The 20404-nt window shown below is 42.6% G+C and overlaps 1 protein-coding gene across 4 annotated transcripts in view; it reads left to right on the top strand.

Annotated features, from left to right (window-relative positions):
* Nucleotides 1-16907, top strand: part of LOC140454487 (sodium/calcium exchanger 3-like) — a 352119-nt gene extending 335212 nt beyond the window's left edge. For all 4 annotated transcript variants that reach the window (XM_072549277.1, XM_072549278.1, XM_072549275.1 and 1 more), the window contains one exon: nt 15543-16907. In XM_072549277.1, coding sequence (XP_072405378.1) covers nt 15543-15919 — 377 coding nt within the window. In that variant the 3' untranslated portion in view covers nt 15920-16907. The remainder of the gene's footprint in view (nt 1-15542) is intronic.
* Nucleotides 16908-20404: the final 3497 nt, after the last annotated feature.

The following is a 20404-nucleotide window of genomic DNA, read 5'->3' as shown; positions in this document are numbered from 1 at the left end:
CCCACATTGCCACTATCTTTTTATTTTATGGGCTTCACGTTTTCTGCAAGCATTTTCTGGAGACCTTCCAATACTGAAGGAGCAGCAGCTTCAAGGTAAGTGAGGTAGAAAGTGACCCAAAATGGAAGGACCCTCTTTCCAACTCCTTAAAATGTAACAGTAATGAAAAGCCTTAGTAGCTGGGTCACCATTGTAATACAAACACCTGAATTAGGAGCAGGTGGAGGACGTTATGCCCCTCAGGCCTGATCCACCATTCAATCATCTCATTGCTGATCTGATTATGGCCACTACTCCACATACCGGCCTTCCTTAAAATCCTTTGACTCCTTAGTTTGTCAAGAATCTATCTACCTCTGCCTTTGGGAAAGAGAATTTCACAGATCTATGAAATCTCCAAGAGAAAAGAAATTCTCATTTCAGCCTTAAATAGGAGACCACATATTGTTAAGCTGCGTTCATCTTGTCAAGTTCCCTCTGAATTTTACATGTTTCACCTCTCATTGCTCTAAACTCCAACAGACAGAGGCCCAAGGTTTTCTTATAAGATAACTAGACTATTCTTCGCCATACCAGGTGGCAGGTGGTGTACTGCTGCTGCTCTTAAAAAGGTAGTTGTGAGTGAACTCTGAGCCTGCCTGGAGTACTGGTTCCCTGTTCTGCTGTCAGACCACCTCCAGTCAGTTGGCCAGTTTCTGATTTATCTGGCAACCTTGATACTTTGCAGGAATATTCCAGAAGGCTCCTACAGCAGACAAATGCAAGATATTGCAGTTGCTTGAAAGCTGAACCAGAACCAAAAAAGTGCTGGATGCCCTCAGCAGGTCAGGCAGCATCTATGAAGAGAAACAGAGTTAATGTTTTAGGTCAAGGTGACCTTTCATCAGAACAGAAGAAAAATAGAATGTAAGGGTTTTAAGCTGGGGAGAGGTTTGGGAAGGGAACAAGAAGAACAAAAGGGGATCCAAGTGAGGTTCGGAGACTTTGGTCCCCTAAATAGCAAAAGGTTTCAAGGTATAAATTTCAAAGAGAGTGATAATGGGCATAGCAAACAAAAAAAAGTGTCCAGCTGAGGTGTAAATGGCTGCTTAGCAACCATCTGAATGCAAAGTGAAGGGGTAAAGGCTCATTAAACAAAAACAACAAGATAGAAGCGAAGTTTGTCATATAGAAATGTTGAACTCAGTGTTTAGTCCTCAAGGTGGTAGAATGTCAGGTTGAAAAATAGGTACTGTTCCTTGAGCTTGCTTCAAGCTTTGTTGGAATAATGCAGAGAGTGAGGACAGAGAAGTCTGAGGGGGGGGGGGGGGGGGGGAGCGGAAACAATATGGGTATTTGAAATGACAAGCAACAGAAAGCATGGGCCATGGTATTTGTAAACTTGGAGGGTGTGCTGTGGAAGGTGGTCACCCAATCTGCATTTGATTTACCTAATGCAGAGAAGACCAGATCATGAATAGTGAATGTGGTAATTACAGTGAAAGAAATTCACCAAGGCTCGTTAGACAGCACCTTCAAAAACTTTGACAACTATCATCTAGGACATAGGCTGATAATACACATGAACATCACCACTGGCAAGTTGTCTTCCAAGCCATTCACCATCTTGACTTGGAAATATACTGCCTTCCCTGTTGTTTTGCTGGCTCAAACTCCTGGAACTCTTCTCACTAATATGTTGTGGATGAACCTACATAAGACCATAAGACATAGGAGTGGAAGGAAGGCCCATCAAGTCCACTCCGCCATTTAATCATGGCTGATGGGCGTTCCAATCACACTTAGCTGCACTCTCCCTGTAGCTCTTAATTCTTTGCGAGATCAAGAATTTATCAGTCTTTGCCTTGAAGCCAATGTCCTGGCCTCAACTGCGCTCCGTGGCAATGAATTCCACAGGCCCACCATTCTCTGGTTGAAGACATGTCTTCTCATTTCCGTTCTAAATTGACCCCCTCTAATACTAGGGCTGTGCCCACGGGTCCTAGTCTTCCTGCCTGACGGAAACAACTTCCCACCGCCCACCCTTTCTAAGCCATGTATTATCCTGTAAGTTTCTAACAGATCTCCCGTCAACCTGATAAACTCTGATGAATACAATCCCAGAATCCTCAGCCATTCATCATATATTAGCCTACCATTCCAGGGACCATCCCTGTGATTCTCCGCTGGACACGCTCCAATGCCAGTATGTACTTCCTAAGGTGTGGGGCCCAAAATTGGACACAGTATTCTAAATGGGGCCTAAACAGAACTTCATAAAGTTTCAGAAGCACATCGGTGCTTTTATATTCCAACCCTCTTGAGATAAATGATGACACTACATTTGCTTTCTTAATCACGGCCTCAACCTGCAAATCAACCTTTAGGGAATTCTGGACTAGAACTCCCAGATCTTTGTACTTTGACTTTGACTTTATGAATTTTCTCACTGTTTACAAAATAGCCCATGCCTACATTCTTTTTTCCAAAGTGCAAGACCTCGCACTTGCTCACGTTGAATTTCAGCCATTTCCTGGACCATTCTCCTAAACTGTCTAAATCTTTCTGCAGCCTCCCCACCTCGTCAGTACTACCTACCTGTCCGCCTAACTTCGTATCATCGGTGAATTTCGTCAGAATGCCCCAATCCCTTCATCCAGATCATTAATATATAAAGTGAACAGTTGCAGTCCCAACACTGAACCCTGCGGGACCCCACTTGTCATCAGCTGCCATTCTGTAAAAGAACCTTTTATCCCAACTCTCTGCCTTCTGTCAGAAAGCTAATCCCCAATCCATGCCAGTAGCTCACCTTGAACATCATGTACCCTCACCTTACTCAGCAGCCTCCCGTGAGGCACCTTATCAAAGGCCTTTTGGAAATCTAGATAACATCTACTGGGTTTCCCTGGTCTAACCTACTTGTTAACTCTTCAGAGAATTCTAACAGGTTGTCAGGCATGACCTCCCCTTACTGAATCCATGCAGACTTGTTCTAATCTGACCCTGCACTTCCAAGAATTTTGAAATCTCATCCTAAATGATGGATTCTAGAATTTTACCTACAACCGAGGTTAGGCTTAGACCTATAGTTTTTCATTTTTTGTCTTGATTCTTTCTTGAACAAGGGGGTTACAACAGCGATTTTCCAATCATCTGGGACTTTCCCTGACTCCAGTGATTTTTGAAAGATCACAGTCACCACCTCTGCTATTTCCTCAGCCACCTCCCTGAGAACTCTAGGGTGTAGCCCATCGGGGACAGGAGATTTGTCGATTTTTAGACTTGTTAGCTTTTAACCACAAAGGCAATAAGCAGAGAAAAAATGAGGAACAAAGGCAAACTGGCCAAATATAAAGGAGAATAGTAAAAGCTCTTTTAGGTATGTGAAAAGAAACAAAAATGGTTAAGACTAAAATCGGGCACTTGAAGACAGAAAGAGGTGAATTTGCTATGGGGAACAAGGAAATGGCAAAAGAGTTGAATAGGTACTTTGGATATCTTCACTGGCGAAGACACAAGCAATCTCCCAGATGTAATAGTGGTTGAAGGTCCTAGGGTAATGGATGAACTGAAGGTAATTTATATTAGGCAGGAAATGGTGTTGGATAGACTGTTAGGTCTGAAGGCTGATAAGATCCCAGGACCTGATGGTCTGCATCCCAGGGTACTTAAGGAGGTGGCTCTCGAAATTGTGGATGCATTGGTAATCATTTTCCAATGTTCTATAGATTCACGATCAGCTCCTGTGGATTGGAGAGTAACAAGGACAGAACCCCCCTGGTCCTCACCTTCCACCCAAACAACCTTCGCATAAACCAAATTATCTGCTGACATTTCCGCCACCTCCAAACGGACCCCACCACCAAGAATATATTTCCCTCCCCACCCCTTTCCACCTTCCGCAAAGACCGTTCCCTCAGTGACTACCTGGTCAGATCCATGCCCCCCTACAACCCACCCTCCCGTCCTGGCACCTTCCCCTGCCACTGCAGGAATTACAAAACCTGCACCCACACCTCCTCCCTCACCTCCATCCAAGGCCCTAAAGGAACCTTCCACATCTGTTGCTTCCAATGCGATCTCCTATACATTGGGGAGACTGGACGCCTCCTAGCAGAGCACTTTAGGGAACATCTCTGGGACACCCACACCAATCAATCACACCGCCCTGTGGCCCAACATTTCAACTCCCCCTCCCACTCAGCTGAGGACATGGAGATCCTGGGCCTCCTTCACCGCCGCTCCCTCACCACCCGATGCCTGGAGGAAGAATGCTTCATCTTCCGCCTTGGAACACTTTAACCCCAGGGCATCAATGTGGACTTCACCTGTTTCCTCATTTCCCCTTCTCCCACCTCACCCCAGTTCCAAACTTCCAGCTCAGCACCATCCCCTTGACCTGTCCTCCCGGCCTATCTTCTTTTCCACCTATCCACTCCACCCTCCTCTCTAACCTATCACCTTCATCCCCACCCCCACTCACCGATTGTACTCTATGCTACTTTCGCCCCACCCCCACCCTCCTCTCATTTATCTCTCCACCCTTCAGGCACTCTGCCTGTATCCCTGATGAAGGGCTTTTGCCCGAAACGTCGATTTTCCTGCTCCTCGAATGCTGCCTGAACTGTTGTGCTTTTCCAGCACCACTCCACTCCAGAAATCTGGTTTCCAGCATCTGCAGTCATTGTTTTTACCTAGGTGGCTAATGTTGTCCCACTTTTCAAGAAAGGAGGGAGAGAGAAAACAGGGAATTATAGACCAGTTAGCCTGACGTCAGTGGTTGGAAAGATGCTGGAGTCAATTATAAAAGATAAAATTATGACTCACTTGGATAGCTGTAACAGGATAGGTCAGAGTCAGCATGGATTTACGAAGGGGAAATTGTGCTTGACTAAGCTTCTGGAATTTTTTTGAGGATGTAACTATGCAGGTGGACAAGGGACACCCAGTGGATGTAGTGTACCTGGACTTTCAGAAAGCTTTTGATAAAGTCTCACATAGAAGTTAGTGTGCAAAATTAGGGAACATGGTAATGGAGGCAAAATACTGACTTAAATTAAAAATTGGCTGGCTGACAGAAAGCAACCAGTAATGATAAACAGGTCCCTTTCGGAATGGCAGGCAGTGACCATTGGGGTACCACAAGGTTTGGTGCTGGGACTGTAACTGTTTAAAATATACATTAATGATATAGATGAAGGTTTTAGAAGTAATATTAGCAAATTTGCTGATGATATAAAGCTGGGTGGCAGGGTGAAATGTGAGGAGGATGTTATGAGAATACAGGGTGACTTGGACAGGCTAGGCGAGTAGACAGATGTGTGGCAGTTGCAGTTTAATGTGGATAAATGGGCGGTTATCCACTTTGGTGGCAAGAACAGGAAGGCAGATTACTACCTAAATGGAGTCAAGTTAGGTAAAGGGGAAGTACAACTAGATCTAGGTGTTCTTGTACATTAGTAAATGAAGGAGAAAGTGAGGACTGCAGATGCTGGAGATCAGAGCTGAAAAATGTGTTGCTGGAAAAGCGCAGCAGGTCAGGCAGCATTCAAGGAGCAGGAGAATCGATGTTTCGGGTTCTTCAGGAATGAGGAGGGTGTGCCAAGCAGGCTAAGATAAAAGGTAGGGAGGAGGGACTTGGGGGAGGGGTGTTGGGAATGCGATAGGTGGAAAGAGGTTAAGGTGAGGGTGATAGTTCTACTTGCGGAACGTTTCAGGGAACACCTCTGGGACACCCGCACCAACCAACCCAAGCGCCCTGTGGCTGGACACTTTAACTCCCCCTCCCACTCTGCCAAGGACATGCAGGTCCTTGGCCTCCTCCATCGCCAGACCATGGCAACACGACGCCTGGAGGAAGAGCGCCTCATCTTCCGCTTAGGAACCTTCCAACCACAAGGGGTGAATGCAGATTTCTCCAGCTTCCTCATTTCCCCTCCCCCCACCTTATCTCAGTCCCAACCCTCGGACTCAGCACTGCCTTCTTGACCTGCAATCTTCTTCCCGACCTCTTCGCCCCCACCCCCTCTCCGGCCTATCACCCTCACCTTAACCTCCTTCCACCTATCACATTCCCAACGCCCCTCCCCCAAGTCCCTCCTCCCTACCTTTTATCTTAGCCTGCTTGGCACACCCTCCTCATTCCTGAAGAAGGGCTTATGCCCGAAACGTCGATTCTCCTGCTCCTTGGATGCTGCTTGACCTGCTGCGCTTTTCCAGCAACACATTTTTCAGCTCATCAGTCAATGAAAGCAAGCATGCAGGTACAGCAGGCAGTGAAGAAAGCTAATGGCATGCTGCCTTCTTAACAAGAGGAATTGAGCATAGGAGCAAGAGGTCCTCCTGTTACTGTACAGGGCTCTGGTGAGACCACACCTGGAGTATTATGTGCAGTTTTGATCTCAAATTTGAGGAAAGACATTCTGGCTATTGAGGGAATACAGTGTAGGTTTACAAGGTCAATTCCTGGAACGGCTGGACATGTTGAAAGATTGGAGCGACTGGGCTTGTGTACACTTGAGTTTAGAAGGACGAGAGGGGATCTGATTGAGACATAAGATTATTAAAGGATTGGACACTCTGGAGGTAGGAAATATGTTTCCGTTGATGGATGAGTCCAGAACCAGAGGACGGTTTAAAAATAAGTGGTAGGCCATCTAGAACAGAATTGAGGAGAAACCTCTTCACCCAGAGATTGATGGAGGTATGGAATGCTCTGCCCCAGAAGGCAGTGGAGGCCAAGTCTCTGGTCATTTTCAAGAAAGAGATGGATAGAGCTCTTAAAGACAATGGAATCAAGGGTTATGGGATAATGCAGGAACAGGATACTGATTGTGGATGATCAGAATGAATGGTGGTGCTGGCTCGAAGGCCGAATAGCCTACTCCTGCACCTATTGTCTATTTTCTAGCACTTTGTCTTTTGTAATGATTACCATTCTCAACTCCGCCCCCAACTCTCCTTAATTGTTGGGATATAACTCTGCCCCCGACTCTCCTTAATTGTTGGGATATAACTCTGCCCCCGACTCTCCTTAATTGCTGGGATATTTCTCATGTCTTGCATGTAACGGTTCAAAAAGGCAGCTCCCCTGACCAGCATCTGCTCAAGTGCATCTAGGGATGGGCTGTAAATGCTGACCCAGACATTAATACCTACATTCCATCAATGAATTTTTTTCAAAAAATCATGTGGAACATAAGAATCACACATGTAGGTGGGAAGAGGTTGGGCAAGGGTAGAAAATAAATCTTTAAGAGAGTAATAGGCACAAATGGGTTGAAACAATGGACTGGTGAGGACAGTCTACTTATTGATTTTGGGCAAGAGTTAGAAGTTGCCTGGTTGGGGATCCATAAGGCTGGAAGCTGTAGAAGGAAGATCTTCAGAGTAACTAAGATCAGTGACAGTCCTGGATACGATGACCTGGTATTTGGTAGAAGAGTCATGACCCAGGGACAGCCAGGAGGAAGTGATGGAGATTTGGCAGTTGGCCTGTGCTAGATAGAGGCCAGTACAACAGTCAATATCAGCCCCATGCTTTCAGCAGGTTCATTAGTGATGTTAAGAGTTGGTTTTTGAGAGAACAGACTGAAGCAAGTTCAGAGGGAGATAGACTAGAGTGAGTGAAGGGCGCAGAAAAATTGCAACAGTTGATGTCATACCAGTTGTTGTTGTAAGCATATAGAGAGTAAGATGTTGGAAGAAGTCGTCCAAATGAAAGGAAGAATGAAAGGATCTGTTAATCACCAGGGAGAAATCTCTGGATGAAGTAAGTGGGCTCGGGGCAGAGGTGAATGAAGAAAAGCTCAGCATTATGTCAAGCTGAAAAATTGATGTGGCTCACATGGGATGTGGAATGAAGCTGAGGATAAAGCATGGAATTATCATGAATTCCTGGCATTGTCATCAAAGGGTGAAATTGGTTAAACAGATGGGTTGAAGCGCAAGGAAAGGGAAGAAGGAACTGAAGTGGTGCTGGTGTCCATTAGTTGGTAGAATTTAACTGGCCTTTAACTAGTTGAATCACTGCTTGTGAATGGGGAAGACTGCCACCTTCCCATCCCACCTCTAGTAAAAATTGCAAGATGGACTGAAGAGACCTACACACCGGCTGACAATATGAAAGAACACTTCTGTCACCATGGAACCTAAAAATTTTGCCCATGGTGGTTCTTAGCTGCAGCAGGCGTAAGATGTTTGATCAGTTCCCCATATAGTAGACTAATGGACTATCGTGACTGAGTTGGATGATATTTTAATCTCAGCATCTGCAAAAAAAAAAGAGCAGCCTAAGGGCTGACACAGAAAAGAGTTGGAAAATGTAGCCAGGAGAAAAACCTAAAAACAAAGTACTAGAATTGCTTTTTTATGCAATGAAAAGGAAGAATATATTATACAATATTCTCCTTTAAAAACAAAACACCAAAATTAGTAGGCTTGCGGAAAAACAAACTACAGATTAAATGCTCCACAGAGCCCAGTGGGACCTGAACACAGCTGAGGAAGAACTTAACTGATTAAGACAAAGTCAAATTACAGTTTGAAATACCAAGTCACCAACCCAGATAAGCATGGCACTCAGTACATCCTTAAAACACTTAAATTATTTTGTGTCAAATCATCCCAGCAGTTAATATTTGGGTTTGCTGTGCATTTTGCCTTGAGAAGAAACAACACATTTCAGGCCTTTGTATGCATGAAGAAAATATGAAGAAGCTGCAAGATGGAACCCAGGCTATAGGCATCTTTCAAAGATCAGACTAATATCTTTGTTAGCTGTTTCTCCTGTTCAAATGGCAACAGTTTGAACCTAAAACGTTTTTTTCAACTCTTGAAACCAGTTGGGCCCACTGTCCATAGATGTGAACGCTAGGTGCCAAGGTATACTCTTCAATTATATGCCTATGGCCCTCACATCTCATTTTTCCTCACTGAGGGGTCTGGTGAGCAAATTTCAGAAAGATAATGCCAGGAAGAGAAGTAGGCCATTTGGTCCCTCATACTTGCCCACTATTCAACAGGATCATAGTTGACCTGCCCCAGGTCTCACCTATTCTTTTGTACCAGCTCAGCATAGACATCAATTCCTTGACATTTCAAACATCTATCTTCTCCTGTTTAAATAAATTCAGTGATCTAACCTCCATAACTCTCTGAGGTAGAGAATTCTGGACATTCACTGTCATATGGGAGAAGATATTCCTTTGCCTCTCAGTTTTAAAATAGTGTCCCTTTATTCTGTAATTCTTAGATTAGATTAGATTACAGTGTGGAAACAGGCTCTTCGGCCCAACAAGTCCACAACGACCCGCCGAAGCGCAACCCACCCATACCCCTACATTTACTCCTTACCTAACACTACGGGCAATTTAGCATGGCCAACTCACCTGATCTGCACATCTTTGGACTGTGGGAGGAAACCGTAGCACCCGGAGGAAACCCATGTAGACACGGGGACTACGTGCAAACTCCACACAGTCAGTCGCCTGAGGCGGGAATTGAACCTGGGTCTCTGGCGCTGTGAAGTAGCAGTGCTAACCACTGTGCCACCCACAAATTGTGTTCCCTAATTCAAGGTTTCCCTACTCGTGGATATATTTTCTCAAAATCAACCCTGTCAGACCCCCTCAGAATCTTGAATGTTTCTATAAGATCACCCCTCATTCTTTAAAATTCTAATGAATAAAGGCTTAACCTTATGGTCATTTTTTAAATCAACCACTTTATATCTTAGGAATCAGCCTAGTTAATTTCTTTTGAACTGCCTATAATGTCAGTATATATTTTTTCAATTACAGTGATCAAAACTGCCCACAGTAGTCCAGATATGGCATCACCAACACTCTGTACAGTTGAAACACAACTTCTCCGTTTGTAAACTCCAACCTGCTAGCAATTATTGCCAAAATTCACTGTCTTCTTAATGACTTACTGCATCTATATTCTAACTTTATGTTTCATGCACAAAAACAGATCCTTTTGTGCTGCATTTATTTTTGGAATTTCTCTCCTTAGTGTTAGGTCCATTAGTCAGGGGTAAATGTAGGGTTATAGGGTAGGGGAATGGGTCTGGGTGGGTTACTCTTCGGAGGGTCAGTGTGGACTTTTTGGGTCAAATGGCCTGTTTCCACACTGTAGGGAATCTAATCTAAATCTAAAAAATAACAGCCCACCTTTTGATTCTTCCTAGTAAAGTGCATGTACTCATACTTAAATTTCCTCTACCATTTCTTTGTCCATTCACTCAGTCTCACTTTCTCTCCTTGCAGATTATTTATGTTCTCATCATAACATGCCCTCACTTATTTTTGTATCAACAAAAAATTTGGATACATTACACTCTGTTCCCTCCTCCAAGTTATTAATATTTACAGTAAATAATTAAGCCTCTATGACTGATTTTTTTACAACCTAAAAACCGATCCATCTTCTGCATTTTATCCAATCCTCAATGCATGCTAATACACTTATCATCTGTACCGTGAGTTCTTTTCTTAGGCAAAAAGCTTTGGCACAGAGTAAATTTGAATTTCAGAAAGAAAGAAATTATGAATTTATTGATTTGGAATTGTAAGTAAATGAGGAATTAACAAAACTGACCATTAAAAATCAACAAGAAGCAGAGCTAATTAGTAATTTTTTGTTTGCCCTTTCTATTAAGATACAGAGCTAGAGAAATGCAGATTCACCTCAAGGTCCTTATTACCAGATGGGGACCAAGGTCAAACTAAAGAGTTGGGTTTAACCACACTGACCTTGCATTCACTTTTGTTAGCAACATTCAGAGCTGAGCTTGGAAGAATTCATAAAGTGGGGATTGAAAACCGGTAGCATTTCCCCTCTCTCAGCTTAATCTGTGAATAGACGTTCAAGAAATAGGGGAAGGGTGGGTGCGTGTCTGGCTCACTCTCAAGAGTTTAAATACTCAGTCTTCTACTTGCGTCTAATCTCCTCCTCTCTCATACACACCTTCCTTACTCCCACGATATACTGATATCCTTACTCCCTCCAACACATTCACATGCTTCCTCCATCCCCCTGCATTCCACTCCCCCTCACTCATACATTCCCCCTTTCCCTCCTCCCTCTCTTATGGCTGTGTGGATTTAGAAGCCACTCTGTTATCTTGACAGCTGTATTCAGGGATCTAGCACATGTGCTGGTACACCTGACTCATCTCCTGACTCAGAGACTTTCCTTGCACCTGAACAGCAGGCACAACTCATCCCTTGCTGTCTCTTGCCTGTCCCCACAGCAGACTCACTTCTGTGGCCACTGCTCCTGCTGGATAGACCTCAGGCTGAATGAAACTATGTATGCTTGCACAGCCCATGGCTCCTGGGCAGGATAGGACTCATTGGTGGGCTTGATTGTGGCCTACAGGACACTTATTGGCCAAGCTTGTGTTAGACTACCTAATCACAGCAGTAGAAGTATCAGTTTTGCTTCAGTGACCATATAGCTGTACTTCAGCAGCAAATATCAGTTGCTTTTCTACAGCCATATATTGTAACCTGCAGCTTTGTTCACATAAGAAATTAAAGAACTTGCATTTACATAGCATCTTTTACAACCTGAGGGCATATCACATTGGCTGAGGACTTTCAGTCTCAAGATCATTGGAGGCAGGAGGTATGACTCAAGATGCACATCGGGACCCCATCCCCAGCAGTCCCAATCTACATACCTCGATTGATTGATTGATTGATTATTGTTATCACATGTACCAAGATACAGTGAAAAGTGTTTTGCATGATTTACAGGCAGATTGTACCTTACAAAGTGCATCGGGGTAGCAGAACAGAGTGCAGAATACCAGCTGCAGATAAGGTGCAGAGAAAGAGAGAGATCAGCATTAACATATGAGAAGTTTGTACAAAAGTGGGGAAGAAGCTGTTCTTGAATCTATTTGTATGAGTATTCAAACTTTTGTATCTTCTGCCTGATGGAAGAGAGTATAACTGGGGTGGAAGGGTTCTTTAATTATGTTGGTTTCTTTCCCAAGGCAGCAGGAAGTATAGATGGAGTTAATGGCTGATTTGTGTGATGGACTGGGTTGTGTTCATGAATCTGTGTAGTTTCTTGCAGTCTTCAAAAGAGCAGTTGCCATACCATGCTGTGATGCATCCAGGTAGGATGATTTCTATGGTGCATCTATAAAAACTGTTAAGAGCCCTTGTGGATATGCTGAATTTCCTGAGCCTCCTGAGGAACGAGAGGCGTTGTTGTGACCGGTTTCTTGACTGTCCTGTCAACATGGGTGGATGAGAACAGATTGTTGGTGATCATCAATCCCAGGCATTTGATGGTCTCGACCATCTCCACCTCAGCACCACTGATGCAGACAGGGGCGTGCCCTCTACTCTGCTTCTTGAAGTAGATGATCAGCTCCTTCATTTTGCTGACTTTGATGGAGAGATTGTTGTCTTTACACCATGCCATTAATGCTCAATCCCTTTCCTGCATTGTGTCTCATTTGTTTGAAATCTGACCTACAACAATGGTGTCATCAGTGAACTTGTAAATGGAGCTGGAGTGGGGAGATTTGGCCACGCAGTTGTGAATGTAAAAGGAGTATATTAGGTGCTGAGTCTGCAGCTTTGCGGGGCATGAATGTTGAGTATTATGGTGGAAGAGGTGTTGTTGCCTATTCTTACTAACTGTGGTCTGTGGGTCAGGTGGTCAATGAGCCAGTTACAGAAAGGGAAGCCAAGATCTAGGTTATATAGTTTAGAGATGAGTTTATTTGGAATTATGGTGTTGAAGGCTGAACTATAGTCAATACGTTGGAGCTTGATGTAGGTATCCAGATGTTCCAGGGATGACTGTAGGGCCAGGAGATGGCATCTGCTGTGGACTTTTTGTGCCAGTAGGCAAATTGCAAAGAATCACAGCAATTTGGGAGGCTGCAGTTGATGTTAGCCATGATTAACCTCTCAAAACTATTCATTATTATGGAGGTCAGAGCCACCAGGTGGTTGTCATTGAGGCATTTTGCACGATTTTTCTTTGGCACCGGGATGATGGTGGTCTTCTTGATGCAGGTGGGGACTTCAGACTGTAGTAAAGAGAGGCTAAAGATGCCTGTGAATACTCCTGCAGCTGGTCCGCACAAGATCTGCACGTAAAGCTTGGGACTCCATCCGGCGCCTATGGTTCACTCTCAAAAAGGCCAATCTAATGGCTTTGGCAGTGACCGAGGGTACAGACGCATCCAGGCTCTTGGGATAAGTTGACATTGTTTCACTGACTTTCTGTTCAAAGCAAGCAGAGAATTCATTGAGCTCACTCGGTAGGGATGTTCTGTTGCCTGCAATTGTTTGATTTCATTTTGTAGCCTGTTATGTCGTAAAAGCCCTGCCACAAATGACAGGTGTTTGTGCGGTTTGTCTGCGTCTCAAGCTTAATTTGGTATTGCCCCTTGACATGTCTGATGGCCTTTACATAGGTCATACCTGAATTTCCTGTATTAGTCAGGGTTGTTCAACTTGCATGCCTCAGATCTGGACTTCGGTAGAGAGTGAATCCCCCTATCTATCCATGGTTCCCAGTTAGGGAACATTCAAATGAATGTTTTTGGCATACATTCTTCTTAACACCTATTAATGGAGTCTGTAATGGTATTGGCATACTTATTTAGGTTAGGCACTGAGTTCTTGTACATGGACCAGTGCACCAACTCTAAGCAGTCATGTAGAAGCCCTTACATTGCCTCAGACTAACACTGCACTTTTTTCTGGGTCCTCATGGTTCAATTTCTGCTTGTAAGCCAGGAGGAGCAGCACAGCATTATGATCTGATTTTCTAAAATGCAGATGGGGGAAATGGAGCAATCGGCATCTTTGAATGGTTGGATAGCAATGGTCGTGTAACAATGATCAAGGATGTTTGGACCTCTGGTGGGATAAGAGACATGTTGATATTTTAGTGGCACATTCTTGAGGTTAGCCTTGTTAAAGTCAACAGCTACGATGAACAAGGCTTCGGGGTATTCTGACTCTTTTTTTTGTAGTGTTGTGTACTTCATCAAGTGCACTGTTCACTTCCGCATGGGGTGGGATGCAGACTCCTGTCAGGATAGCAGAGGTGAACTTCTGCAGCAGGTACTTTACTGTAAGGTATTCTAAGTCTGGGGAGCAGTAACTTGCCAGGGTCATCACGTCTCAGCAGCAGGAGGTGTTGATTAGGAGACAGACTCTACTGCTCTTTGCCTTGCTCGAGGTTGCTCAGCAATCCATTTGTTAAACTGGGAAACCCTTAAGTTGTAAGGCACAGTCATGTTGTAAGGCACAAAAATAAGCAGTCTCTGTAAAATATAGCTCATAGCAGTCCCTCAATTCCCTTCGGAAGGTGAGTATAGTTTTAAGTTCATCCATTTTGTTTTCAATGGCTTGGATGTTTGGCCTTGGACATATGCTGGGGAGGGGGGTACTTGAACCTCCGATATTTCAGTTTCACCTGAAGTCCAGCGCATCTCCCATGTTTCCTCGGTAGGTAGCTGCTCCAAGATGATCCCAGGCAATGGAATATTGGGATTGTCTGGGAAATCTGAACTTTAGATGGGCAACTTCCTTGCTCCTCAGGGCCTTCCCAAAACATCTCCAATTCTGAGATAGATTGGAAGCTTCAGAGTACCTAGCTGGGTTGGTCATGAGGAAATCTTAAGACAATAATTCTAGTTTAACTCCTTGGTTAGAATTGACCTCCCAAAGCAATCACACTGATTCCCTCGATGACTTTCTCAAATCCCCATCCTTAATCAAATTAAAAGCAAAGAATTGGGGAGATCTGAAATAACGACAAAGTGCAGGAAAAACTCATGTGGTCTGGCAGATCTGTGGACAGCTAAACAAAAGGATTTTGTAAGGGGAAACAGGGTGATGAGGATTTTTCTTTTACATGTTTCCAGTCTGATATGACTTCTTCAAAAGTGACTTGACTACTCTATTCCTGATGAAGGGCTTTTGCCCGAAACGTCGATTTTCCTGCTTCTTGAATGCTGCCTGACCTGCTGTGCTTTTCCAGCACCACTCTAATCTAGACTCTGGCCCTCAACCTGACAACCCTGCCTGACTCAACTATCTATTCACCAGAGGCTATGATCTATTCAGTTTACTCAAGTCCATTACCTCATTTGCTAAGATTCACACTGGACATGTACACCTACTTTACTGCAATCGGTGCTGTAAAAAGGGATGCAGCTCATCTCTCTGCCAACCCTACCTCACTCTGGTAGCACTCTCTTCTTGGGACTGTATGCTCTACATTTCTGTGGAAACCAGCATTTGGAGACCCAATCAGAACTGCAGAGTAGTAGAGTGGTAATCTGATGGTGATTGCTGTTTCGCATAAAATCCAGACCATTTTGGAAACTGGCTGCTATGTTTTCCTAAACTACAACAGTGATCACACTTCAAAATACTTAACTGTGAAGTGCTTACAATATACAGTAGTGTACATGGAGACATTATCCATCTGTATTTTCCTGGAAGTAGATGTGAATGTAATAACTGAAATGCAATGAATATAATGGAGATATCTCTTTGGTATTTTTCCAGATACATTTGCCAGCAAAGTCGCAGCATTACAAGACCAATATGCAGATGCATCCATTGGGAATGTGACAGGAAGCAATGCTGTAAATGTGTTCCTGGGTATTGGAGTCGCTTGGTCTGTTGCTGCCATCTACTGGGCTGCTAAGGGGCAAGAGTTTCAAGTAGATCCTGGCGCACTGGCCTTTTCAGTCACACTTTTTACCATCTTTGCCTTTGTTGCCATCAGTGTACTCCTGTACAGAAGACGGTCACACATAGGCGGTGAGCTTGGAGGTACACGGCGTGGCAAGATTCTGACCTGCATCATGTTTGTAAGCCTTTGGTTGTTGTATGTTGTGTTTTCAGCCCTGGAGGCTTACTGCCATATAAAGGGCTTCTAAGACTGGAGAGCTTTCTTGTGCTTACAAATAGTAAGCTCCTCTTGAAGCTGCCGAAGAGATTGAGAGGCAGCCCAGTGCATTCCAATCCCAGATAAGTCACCTCTTCATTACAGAACATAAAAACAGACCTTTACTGGCAAAGAAAAACAAAAGGCAAAATCCAACTGTTAAGTTGTATGCCTTATCAAAAGGTTCTAATACTGGTTGTAGCCAGCAACCAAAATATCTTCAAGAAATCAACCGCAAAAGGTTTTTTATTCAAACAGATTTAGACTTTTTTACATCAACAAACTGAGCTTGCTGTGTTACCAATATCGAGAAGATTTAAGTCAGCCAGCCATTGAAAAATGATGTTTTAGCAATGTATAGGACAAAAGGCCAGCAACATTGGCCCACCAGATATGTCTTTACTTGTACAGTTGTTACTACTCATCTCACTGAATAAGCTATTGCAATAGCTGTTAATTTACTTTGAAAAGTATAAAGGTAAATCGTGGCACTGGAGTGAAATACAATCTGTTCTGCTATAATGCGTGTTTCTTCGACGCAAATTGTTTTAACGCGATTGAAGAATTTAGACCGTTATTTGTCGAACGCATATTGGCTATAACGCAATTCCAGCCCCATTAGTTTAAATGGCATGGCTATTGCACGATTTTCTAATAACATGAGATTGCACGAGAGTGGAACTATTGCGTTACATCAGAACCTACTGGTAATTGGAGAAAATCGGCAAATTCCATGCATTATATTTGTTATATGTGTGCAGTTGTCATTAGTTAGGTGTACTTTCATTTATCTTGCAGTAAATCCTAGAGTACAAGTAGTATCTTGAAAATAATTTTGTTTGCAGGAGTGACATATATGCCGACCCAACTTTTCCTAAAACCTGAGGGTCAGTGTAATATCCAAATTCATGGTAACTTTTCCTGTGGTGAATTTCATTGCTCTATTATGCATTTATTAAAGCTGCTGCGCCCACAAATAATTTACTGGAAATGCCTTGTTTTTCTCCTTTTAAACATCCAGTAGCCAGATTAGGCTGCCTCATTTTGGAAAAATACATTTCAAAATATCATCTCTTATACCTTGGGTAAGTGAATCAATTACAAGCAAAAACAGACCTATTTTCTTTTTAAAACATGCCATGGTTTTTAAATATGAACTTTACAGGCTTTTTGTTCAGTATTACTCTTATCCAACATTATTCTTATCCAACATTGAAAAGGTTAAATTTTAATGCTGTGAGACTGAAAATCTACTGACACACTGAGTGGTTATAAGTGCAAAACATTGCCAATAAAAGGTGGAAGATGGAAAATCAGTGCAATTTTGAATACAGTACAAAGGGAAGGGAGATGGCTTTTTCAAGTTACAAGTAAAAATTAATCACCACTTAATCAGATCAAGTAATTAGTCAAAAGACTAAAATCTTTAAACACTTGTACATTTTTAAGTGATAAAGGAATGACAGTCCAAGTGGTGTGCAGAACTGCAGCATGTGGGAAGTTGTGAACAGCTGTGTGATCCTGGATAGCCACAAGAGGAATTTCTTCACGTGAAATTTGGAATTCTGTATCGTGGAGGGTCCTCAAATGTCAGTCATTGACAATGTTTAAGACAGAGATCAATAGATTTCTAGTTATTCATAATATAATGGGATATGAGGATAATGCAGAAAAACGGTACTGCAACAGGTGATCAGCCATGATGAAGAATGATGGAGGAGGCTGGAAGATGGAGAAAGTGAAAACTGCAGATGCTGGAGATCAGATTTAAGAGTGTGGTGGTGGAAAAGCACAGCAGGTCAGGCAGCATCTGAGGAGCAGGAGAATCGACTATTTGGGCAGACAAGTCATCAGGAATGAGGCTTGGAGGTTGGAGGATGTCCTACTCTGTTTCTATTTTGCAATATCCAACAAGTGTGCACCTTAAGGAACTCCAGTTCAGAGGTGCTGAGATGGAGATTAAGGAACAGGTATTGCAGGGAAATGAGGAAAGAGAGAGTTACCTGAACACTTTGGTCCAGGAGGTAGTCAGATCTTTTTAGGATAGGAAATGGTATGGGTTAAGTTATGATCATGGTCAGGAGGATGTGACTGCAAGTCAGGAAGGTAAGGTTTATTCCCAGGTACAGTGCTGCCTTACCTCTTGGTAAGAGTTTTTGTTGCTTATCTGGGTGAGGACTAATTCTGCAGGGTGGATGAATTAACTGACCACTGACAGTGGTACAGGAGTCCATTCAAATGGAAGAAGGGAAAAGGTATACGGTATTGACAAGGAGCAGTACAGGCAGAGAAATAAAGACTGTTCTTTATCACTGTTTGTTAACAGATTCTAACATAAAGACACAAAAAACATAGATTTCCTTCATGTAGAGAGCTTACTGACTGGAACAGTCCAATCGTTCTCTCATCCTGTCCTAGCTATTTTATTGTTTTACATCAAGCCAACATATCTTCAGAAGAAATTGTGTAGGTAGGACTTAAACCTGGGCCTCCTGGCTTAGAGGTAAGGATACTACCACGATGCCGCAAAAGCTCTTACATAACCTGACACCAATTGACAGCTACCACCTGTTTCTATCTTTAGTTAATTGTCAGACTAACACTGTAAAGGGAGTTTTAAAAGTTTTAAAACCTTGGCAAGAGGTAGCATCACACCTCCTTGCAGCTAGAAAAGAGCATTGAATGGAAGGGAAAGGATCCAGCTGTCATGGACCATGTGAGAACTAATGGCAAGACTAGGAAGGAAGTTCTGCTTGAGCATCTAAAGTTCAAATTCGTAAGCAAACCTATTGATTATGAAATGAGATCTGTGTAAATTGGTGTAGGGCTAAACAGACCTTAAATTTGAATTATACGCAAAAGATTAGCTTGGAAGATAGAATTTGATTAATGGGGCATTGGCATTAGTATTGAGGAATGAGAGAGATGTTCCAATGGGGCTGGCTGTATTTAAAGTGAGATGGATCAGTGTCTTGGTGAAACATAAGATATGGTTTTAAACTAAAAAGGGAGAACAGGGCTGATGATTAAGTTCAAGTGAGGAAGAATTATTACAACTGAAGTTAAAGGTAAAAGTCCTCAGAGTACTGAAGCAATTTTGGGTAAAAGTAACCATTCTGTAAAGTTTAAACGTGGTAATTTCATCATTGAAGAAGACCAAACCAAGGAAACTGATAAAAACTTAACTAAATAGGTCCTTTATCTGAAAGTATAAAGGATTCGTAACGACATAGATAAGTTAGTAGCAGAGAACAGGTTAACAAGGATAATACCTGGACTACAGAGTATAAACTATGAGGATAGATAAGACAAATTAGGTCTTCATTCTCTATGATTTAGAAGCGCAAGGATGATCTAATCATGGTCTTCAGGATATTAACAGAGAAAAACACGGTAGCTAAAGGTAACCTATTTCCCGATTCTAGAATCAGGGGGCATAGTCTGTAAGGTCCAAGCCATTCAGGAGGGATGTTAGAAAGCACTTCAACACGCAAAGAGTAGTGGATGTTTGGAACTCTCTTCCTCAAACAATAGATGATGTTAATTCAGTTGTTAAATTTAAATCTGAGGCAGACTTTTTTTTATTAAGCAAGGGTATCATAGGATATAAATTCAAGGCAGGCAGATGAACTTAGGTCACAGATCAGCCATGATCTTATTGAACAGTAAAGTAGGGCTGAGACTGAATGGCCTATTCCCATTCTTACATTCCTAAATGGGTTTGATTTAATAGCCAAAATTGAGAATTAAATATTTCTGTTATTGTCATTCTAAGAAGATATAGCTATTATAAAGAAAGTCAGGGTGGGGGGAGCAGTGACAGACCAAGATAATAGAAGATGATACAAAAATAGAGGTGATGAAGGAATTAGTATGGATGGTGATAAAAAAAGGTGTGTGCCAATAATGTTGTTGGGAGGAATTTATGGACAGTATTATACTAGAGAAAGGAGCTTATGGCAAATTATAAAAGAGCTTAATCTTCATATAAGTAGGGTGAATCAATTCAGCAAAGGTAGCTCGGGGAACACAAAAGTTCACAGAATGCATTTTGCTTGATTACCAAGTGAATGAAAGATCATCAGGGATATGTAGGAATGTAGTGTTCAGGTTAAAATCAGATTAGCTATGACTTTATCGAATGGCCAAATGGCCTGCTCTTCTCCTTGTTGGTGTGTTTGTATCTGCAACTGCTCCTAAGAATAAGATGAGAAAACAAATCAGGAAGAATGATCTTAGATATTGTTTTGTTTACTAAGGCAGGCTTATTTAGTGATCTTACACTGAGCAATCCTCTGTGAAATAGTGATCAGAAAATAAGAACTTTCACATTCAGTCTGAAATATAAAATTTAAAGAATGCAAATTACAAAGGAGTGAGTTGGCTCAAGGTAGATTGGGAAATCAGATTAAAATATTAGCTGGAATAATGGAGAACATTTGAAGAAATATTTCATAATTTTCAACAAAGCTACTTC

Source organism: Chiloscyllium punctatum, chromosome 29 (genome assembly GCF_047496795.1).
Source record: "Chiloscyllium punctatum isolate Juve2018m chromosome 29, sChiPun1.3, whole genome shotgun sequence".
Classification (NCBI taxonomy): domain Eukaryota; kingdom Metazoa; phylum Chordata; class Chondrichthyes; order Orectolobiformes; family Hemiscylliidae; genus Chiloscyllium; species Chiloscyllium punctatum.
This window is presented reverse-complemented; position numbering and strand designations above follow the sequence as displayed.